Genomic DNA, 8,470 nt, shown 5'->3' on the forward strand with positions numbered 1-8,470 from the left:
CTCTCTTGCTTATCCTAAAGTCAACTCTCGACCTTGACGAGTCATTCCAGCCCTGAAAAGGGCTGTGCAGGCACGTACCTGCTGAATTCTCTGTGCTGTGGAGGCAGAAGCTGCAGTGCTGTGGGGTTAACACACTGTGACACGCTGTAATTGCACAATCCAAGCTCTCGATTGCACTTTCCCTGGACCACTTTATCCCTCAGCTGGCTGTTGGGACGTGTAGGGAAAAGGTTTTCCCTGAAGGCAAAGCCCTTTTTTAAGCCCCCGTGACTCATGGTGCCATTTTCTGTTGGCTTCTCCTGATCAAGAAAAGAATTTAGCTTTGCACTGTCACAGTCTCTTGTGACCTTACCCCTGTCTGAAGCTCTTAAAAGCTTATTTTTTTTGTTATTTCTATTATTATTGCTACATATGGCATATTTGGCAGGTTTTTGTCGCTAAACTTGCTAGAGAAGCTGAGGTTTCTCTCATGTGCATGCTGTGTAGAAGTAGCTGCTATTAGGCAGGTTAAAGACTAATAGTCATATAGAAATCTCTTACCCATAAATATGCTTTTATTTAAAAATTGGATTAAATCCATGTGAACAAGCCAATTTGTGACTGCCCGAGCTCTGCCTTCCAACTACATATTGCAAATAATTTTTCTTGCTGAGACATTTTAAATTATTAAAACTGAGCCAACAACTTGAAGCATCTAATTTATTTGTCACCTCTTACACTGTTTACTTCTTTTAACTGTGCAGGGACATCAGAATTAGACTGATCTGTTTTCAGTCAATTCTGACTCCACGTGCTGGCTTTGCTGGGGAGAAATGATTTGATAGAATCCTACCAAGGTGCAGGTTGTGAAAGCATTTCTGTCTGTCAGTGCTTTATCTTTTAACATACCAGCGAGCTCAGTTTTAAAGGTAAAAGCAGCCTCAGTACCATAAGTGGCAAGTGGAGTTTGGAAATCCAGAAGTTGGGTTTGTCAGGTACCATTAGTGTAAGTGCAGCTTTTTCGGTCATCATAATAGAAACAGAGATCTTTGGAAGAACAGGAGGGTGGGTGATGAGCTCATGGAATATCCTGAGTTGGGAAGGACCCACGAGGATCATCTGAGTCCAACTAGTGTCCATCTAATCATATAGTTTTTCATCTACAGTGCAAAAACCAGCATAAGAGAAACAGATTTTAGAAAAACAGGAGGGGGGGTGATTAGTTTATAGAATATCCTGAGGTGGAATAGACCTACAAGGATCAGAGTCCAACTCCTGTCCATCTAATCATGGAGATTTTAATCTACAGTGCAAAAATCCTGTCCATCTTATCATATAGTTCTTAATCTACAGAGCAAAAACCAGTATTAGAAATAGAAAACAAGAGGGTGGGTGATTAGTTCATAGAATATCCTGGGGTGGAAGGGACCCACAAGGATCAGAGTCCAACTCCTGTCCATCTAATCATGGAGATTTTAATCTACAGTGCAAAAATCAGTATAATAGAAATGGAAAACCAGAAGAGTGGGGGATTAGTTCACAGAATATCCTGGGGTGGAAGAGTTTCACAAGGATCATCTTGAGTCCAACTCCTGTCTATCTAATCATGGAGATTTTAATCTACAGTGCAAAAACCAGCCCTAATCTCTGAACCAATTCAGAACCAAACCAGTCTGGTGTGATACAATCTGTGTAGCTTTCAGAAAAGCTTCTCCTCAGGCCATTCTCAGATGTCTCAGGAGCTGGGCCTCTCTCCCCACCTCCCTCTCCTGCAATGCCTCCAGTGCAGTGCTGGCCGAGCTGGAGCTGTGAGCCAAGAGCTGTCCTCTCTCCACAGGAAATTATTTGATCCTCGATGGATATGGAACAGTGCAGGAGAGCTCCACGGACGAGGAGGTGTCCTCCCTGGTCCTCCAGTGCACGGGGGGTGGCCGGGCCCCCTTGGACTCTGCCCGGCAGCACCCGCTGTCCCCCCGGGACGCGCGGTCGGACGGAGGGGGCTCCCCGTTCCCGGAGGAGATGTTGGCCTCGCGCTGGGGGGGAGTGGAAGAGTCCTGCTCCTTCATGGCAAGCCCTCCCCTGCCTCTGGAGATCCGTGTGCAGCTCATGCAGTACATCCAGAACATTGAGGATGCCCTTGAAAAGCTAAAGGTGTGTTGTGTTCCTACTGAAGGTGTGTCGTGTTCCCAACTAAAGGTGTGTTGTGTTCCCAACTAAAGGTGTGTTGTGTTCCTACTAAAGGTGTGTTGTGTTCCTACTAAAGGTGTGTTTTGTTCCCAACTAAAGGGGTGTTGTGTTCCTACTGAAGGTGTGTTGTGTTCCCAACTAAAGGTGTGTTGTGTTCCCAACTAAAGGGGTGTTGTGTTCCTACTGAAGGTGTGTTGTGCTCCTACTAAAGATGTGATGTGTTTCCTGCTAAAGGTGTGCTGTGCTCCTACTAAAGGTGTATTGTGTTTCTACTAAAGGTGTATTGTGTTTCTACTAAAGGTGTGTTGTGTTTCTACTAAAAGTGTGTTGTGCTCCTACTAAAGGTGTGTTGTGTTCCTACTAAAGGTGTGTTGTGTTCCCTACTAAAAGTGTGTTGTGTTCCTACTAAAGGTGTGTTGTGTTCCTACTAAAGGTGTGTTGTGTTCCCTACTAAAAGTGTGTTGTGTTCCTACTAAAAGTGTGTTGTGTTCCTACTAAAGGTGTGTTGTGTTCCCTACTAAAAGTGTGTTGTGTTCCTACTAAAGGTGTGTTGTGTTCCTACTAAAGGTGTGTTGTGTTCCTACTAAAAGTGTGTTGTGTTCCTACTAAAAGTGTGTTGTGCTCCTACTAAAGGTGTGTTGTGTTCCTAGTAAAGGTGTGTTGTGCTCCTACTAAAGGTGTGTTGTGTTCCTACTAAAGGTGTGTTGTGTTCCTACTAAAGGTGTGTTGTGTTCCCTACTAAAGGTGTGTTGTACTCCTACTGAAGGTGTGTTGTGTTTCCTACTAAAGGTGTGATGTGTTTCCTGCTAAAGGTGTGTTGTGCTCCTACTAAAGGTGTATTCTGTTCCTACTAAAGGTGTGTTGTGCTCCTACTAAAGATGTGATGTGTTTCCTGCTAAAGGTGTGTTTGTGTTTCCTACTAAAGATGTGATGTATTTCCAACTAAAGGTGTGTTGTTCTCCCGCTAAAGCACCTTCAGGGCTCTCATACCCTTTAGAAAAGCTTCTCCTCAGGCCATTCTCAAATGTCTCAGGAGCTGGGCCTCTCCCCACTTCCCTCTCCTGCAGTGCCTCCAGCACAGCTGAGCTGGAGCTGTGAGTGAAGAGCTGTCCTCTCTCCACAGGAAATTATTTGATCCTCTCATACCCTTTAGGGTATGAGACTTAAAAAAAGCAATTTTTTAGGGTATGAGGCATTTAGGGTATGAGGCTTAAAAAAAGAGCTTGAAAATAATTTTGAGGAGGGAGGGAAAACAAAAAAAGACCTGCCATGTTTTTCCTTACCTCTGGCTCTTGTTTCTGGGAGCTTTTGAAGCAGGAGTTTGGTGCTGTTCTGCTTGAATTTGAGTTGTGGATGACGAGAGGCAAATATTTCTGGTGGGCACGTATTGGTTTGAATCTGGAGAGGTTCCTGAGGGCTGGGACAAGTCTGCAGCAGTGGAGTTTTGAAGGGGCCACTGACCTAAGGAATATGAATTCCTGGCATAAAAAGGTTTATCAAATCTGTTGCATGCTGCTGCTGCCAGTGTCAAATGAAGGTGCCAAGTTGCAGCAAACCAATGACAAGGTTTTCAGGCTAAATATATTCAGAATTATTTCATTTTTCTCTGTGATGGGGATTCTCTTTACAAAATAACCATCGCTGCAGAAGGTTTATAGCATTTTGAGGTATGAAACATTCAGTAGCCAGCCTTCAATTTAACTGAAACCTGAAGGGGAAAAAAAAAAAAAGTAGAGTGTTGCATGCAAATGGAAGGTCAGACAGAGATGCTGGTGAAGGAGTTGAGGTCCACTGTGAGTCACTGCAACGTGGGTGATTGAAACTTCTCTTTTCCCATTTGAAGCCCCCTCTGTTTGCTCAGGAGATAAAGAGCCACTTTGAGCTTTGGGGTTGTTTTGCTTTTGCAGGAGGTGGAGGAGGACTACACCATTCTGCGACGCCAAGGGCTGGCTGGCTCAGCCTCCACGGGAGAGCACTCAGGTAGGAACCAGCCTGGCTGGAACTGGGAGCACGTTCCACCTCGGCCCCAGGCATTAAACAGAGAACACAAAATCAATTATTCATGTTTCTCACACTCACCAAAAAAAAAAAAAAAGAAAGGATTCACCTCCTCGAGCAGCTCTCCCAGGGCTGAGCTCCGGGAAAGGTCAGTGAATCCATGGATGTGCAGAGGAGCTTGTTCCTCCTCTGGAAAGGTTCTTTCTCACCCCACCTGCCAGAGACCTTCACCTCAGGATGCACAGCCCCTCTTCCCAGTGTGAAGTCCCAGAGGGAGGTTTCTGAAGGTGTGCAATGATCAGTCTGGCTCCTGCTCCTCCGGGGTGTCTCTGATGCTGTGCAGTGGTTCCATGGGTCCCTTTAAACTGGGCATCCTACACCTGGAATTGCTGCAACTACTGACAAGGGTTTTGAGGTCAAACGGGTGTGATGTCTCTCATGTCACAGGGGTGGTCAGAAGTGCCAGACATTTGTCTCTCACCACATTTTTTCCCCTTTTTTCTCTTTTTCCCTCCTTCAGACAAAAGCTAGTCGTGTTTTCAGGAGTGGCTGAAGATGGGATGAAGAGGATCAGGACACAGCACCCGCTGTCTTCCTTGTGGACTCTGAGACAAGAGGGTTTGGACCATCCAAACACGAACCAGACTTTAGCAAAGTGGGCATGGGGTGCTTTTCCTGTGGGGCATCTGCACTATCTTGTCAGTGAGGGAGTCTATTCTATTCTGCTCCTCTCCTTGCTACCAGAAATACATTTTTCAGAACAGAAAAATAAAAAAAAAAAAACCAAACCAAATGTACAGAGCTTTGGGTGTAGGATATAAAAAAAAATGTATTTAGACATTTAAAAAAAAAAAAAAGATCAATGTATTTATTTGACTTCATTCCGTGTATCAAAAGCACATTTTAATTTTTTTAATCTGCCTTTTTTTTTTTGTTTATTTTGTTTTGTTTTGTTCTGTTTGAACTGGGTAGTGACAGTTCTAGCCCCCTGCATATGGTCCATCCTGGGTCAGGGGTGAGGGACCAGGGTGTTACCTGTGTGCAGGTGAATCTTTATTTCACTGGACTGGACTCTGCACTCCCTGCTGGCAACTCAAACTGCCATGCCAAGAGCTACTTATGAAGGTTGTTAGGATGGCTTGTGGCTGGAATTACCTGTGTTTCAACAAACTGCATGGGAATTGCTCCTGTCACCACGTGTGCAACAAGAATTTTCCATGCACTAAACATCCAGGCACTTGAGATGGGCGAGTTTTCCTTTTCCCCTTTCCCATTCCTTCGTTGACTTGCAAGATCAGACTGGGAGGGGAGAAAGAGAGGTTTAATTTTTATTTTTTTTTCCTTGACTTTGTTGGCTTTGATCATTGTCTCCTTTGTAAAGTGATAAAAAAATACTTGGACCTGCAGCACTTTTGTAACTCTTCTCTGGATCAAAAAAAAAAAAAAAAGAAAAAAAAAAAAAAGAAGAAAAAAATGCAAACCCAGAAGTGTTTCAAAGATGTGGGGCAGCTCTGCCCCTGATTCACTACTGAATGAAAAAGGGCTGCCATTGGAGTTAGCCACAGGTACTGCTGATTATAGGGCCAGTAAGTTTTAGTACCTGAAAGTATGTCTTGCTGAGGGCTTGGGGTGGGCTTTGGGGGTTTTTTTTTGGGGGGGTGGGGTTGGTTTGTTTGGTTGTTTTTTTTTTAAACTAACTTGTGCCAACGTGTTCTCGCTGAAACAGAGATGTGCAAATCCAAGAAGGCTGAACCAGCTCTCTGGGACTTCCTTAGGCTTGTTGGAACGGGGTTTGCTGCTGGAATTCCTTCCAGTCTGGGAACAGGATGGTGAAAAGGTTATCACTGAGGTAACACTGGACCAGCTGAGGTTGGTCCCAGGGCAGCAGCTCCTCCCTGGCACAGGCAAGGAGTTCAGTTCAAGCTGTCCCTGGTACCACAGACACCAGGAGTGGGGCTGCTGGGGGAAGGTGTGTGAGGAAGCCTCTGCTGCACCCTCTTGCCGAGTTTTAAACTGTTTAAGGAGCCCAGAGTGAGCAGCAAGCCAAGCCTGTGCATCCCACTGACAGTCAGAGCATCAGGGAGTGCTCAGAGAATCTGCCTTTGGTCACTGTCACTGTCAAGATCCCACTCCCTGCTCCTCTGAGTGAAACATTTTAGCTGCTGGCAGGAAAACAGATCTGTCCTTTGTCTGTAAGAAAAACATCAGATCTTATTCTTCCCCATGGAACAGGCAAGGGAAGAGTTCCTGTGATGATGGGCAGAGGCAGCACAGGTGATTTTGGGCCTGATGTGGAAGTTCAGAGGGTAGGGAGGAGCTCCTCTTGTTTGAAGAGCTGGTTGCACGAAGCATCATGACACTGCCAACACAAACCCAAGTGTTCTCTGCCAGGCTGGCAGGAGCTTCCTTGGGTGAGATTCACTGTCAGTATTACCCCAGCACTCCCCTCCTCACCTCAGCCACACGGTTCCTTTGGTTACAAACACCCAGATGTTCATGAGCATCCCCCAAACCAGGGGGGGGAGCATCCCCCAAACCATGCTGCCATGGGTCCTGCCAGAAAAAGGACTGGGATAGAGCCAGACTTGGTGTTTGAGACACTTTCCTCCCTCCCAGTTCCCTTCCATCAGCTGCAACCCCACACTCCAGACCCAGGAGCAGTTTTTGTGACCTTGGTGGTCTGAAAGCTTTCCAGAGGCTTCCATGGTTGATGGGAAGGTTATCCCTGAACTGTAGAATAGAGAGAGCTTAGTCTGGCTTCAGAAGAATATCCTGGAAGACCAGCAAAGGTGAAGGCCTGGCTGCTTCATACTCATTCCTTGTGACTGAAGGCAAAATCCCTGGTGGGCTGGTTTTCTCCGAGGTTCCTGGTGGTCTGTGGTTCCACCACTGCTTTGTTTTCATCCCTGACAGGTGTAGCAGCAGTGAAAAAAGCTGGGAATGCAGAGTATTTGTGTGGCCCCATCCCTACACTTCAGCCTCGGAGCTGCTGGAGTGGGATTTTCCCCACCCTCCCTTCATGTGTAACACAGGGGAGGGGAGGGGACAGTGCTGTCCCTGTCACCTCTCCAGGTGTGCCAGGGGAACAGCCAGGCTGGGTGCCTTTGTCCCAGCTGGCATGGCCAGTCTCCAGGGCAGGAGGGGCCAGAGAGCTTGAAGGAATGTTGGAGAAGCCTAAATTTGAACCCAGTTTTATGGGCGACGTAAAGGACCCTCTGAGCTCTGTGCTGGTCGGGTTTTGGTTCAGCTCCTCACAAACAGGGCATTCCCCCTCTGGGAAAACAATGGTGGGGTCAGGAATCCCTTATTTTCGAGAGCAGTCACCTGGAATGCCAGGGAATTCCTTTCTCCTGGCCCATGTGCTGTCCCCCAGAGCTCAGGCATGGAAGGAGCTGCAGCTCCAATGCACTGTTCAGGATTCTCATGTTTTTTTCGTCCTTGAAGCCATAAGATTCCCTTCTTTAAATCCCAGTTTTCAGCGTGAGGAAGCATTTTGGTTTGCCCCTGGTTGTTGATGGATTGTACATTCCCATATCCAAACTGGATAACAGAGCAGGACACTGTTCTCTGGGATTTTTTTCCTCCCAAATAGTCGAGGGGTTTTTGTTTTGGGGTTTTTTTTCCCTTCCCCAAACAGAAGAGTAACAAGGGTTTCTTATTTTGGGGACAAATTTGTAGTGTGGGAACCATCTTCTGTGTCCTTCTGAGAGGTCACTTCTGCTGTCACATGGTTCATGGACAAGCAGGAATGTCAAATGGATTTTTTTGGGATGGGAATTTCCTTCTCCTGTCGGAGAGCAAATGCTGAGCTGGTGTTGGATCATTTGGGTCTCTTGAACATACTTTTTCTGTAGGGAGGGGAGATTCCTTCAGCATCCTGTGGGTGGGATCAGACAGAAGGATGAAGAAACCTCAAGAGTGAAGAAATCTGGATGGTTTGGGGCAGCTTTCAGACAGCACTCAGCCTGTTCCCAGTTTTATTCTGTAAAACCTGGATATTCTGATTTACAGATCCTGTCCCTGGTTTTGGAATAGGGGTCTGAACATCAGACCCATAATCTCCTGGTATCTGGTGTTGATTTCTCCCTCTGTTCCCTAAAGAAATCCCTCAATTCCCTCCCCCTCCCCAAAGGTGCCAACTGACAAGCAGATGTACTGCAAAAGGGATACTGCAGCCAAAACACTGCTGTTTTATTTTGAATTAAGTCTTGTGGAGCTCTCTTCATACTAGAATATTTTTATTTTCTTTGTACAACATACAATCATGTACTCTTAACAGAGATTTACTTTAAAGAGAAGAAAAAAA

General features: G+C 46.0%; 1 protein-coding gene across 3 annotated transcripts in view; it reads left to right on the plus strand.

The window, feature by feature from the left end:
• Positions 1-8,470, plus strand: part of ARHGEF12 (Rho guanine nucleotide exchange factor 12) — a 78,262-nt gene extending 69,792 nt beyond the window's left edge. For all 3 annotated transcript variants that reach the window (XM_032709756.1, XM_032709755.1, XM_032709757.1), the window contains exons 39-41: positions 1,817-2,130; positions 4,074-4,146; positions 4,685-8,470. In XM_032709756.1, coding sequence (XP_032565647.1) covers positions 1,817-2,130; positions 4,074-4,146; positions 4,685-4,695 — 398 coding nt within the window. In that variant the 3' untranslated portion in view covers positions 4,696-8,470. The remainder of the gene's footprint in view (positions 1-1,816; positions 2,131-4,073; positions 4,147-4,684) is intronic.

Source organism: Chiroxiphia lanceolata, chromosome 23 (assembly GCF_009829145.1).
Source record: "Chiroxiphia lanceolata isolate bChiLan1 chromosome 23, bChiLan1.pri, whole genome shotgun sequence".
Classification (NCBI taxonomy): domain Eukaryota; kingdom Metazoa; phylum Chordata; class Aves; order Passeriformes; family Pipridae; genus Chiroxiphia; species Chiroxiphia lanceolata.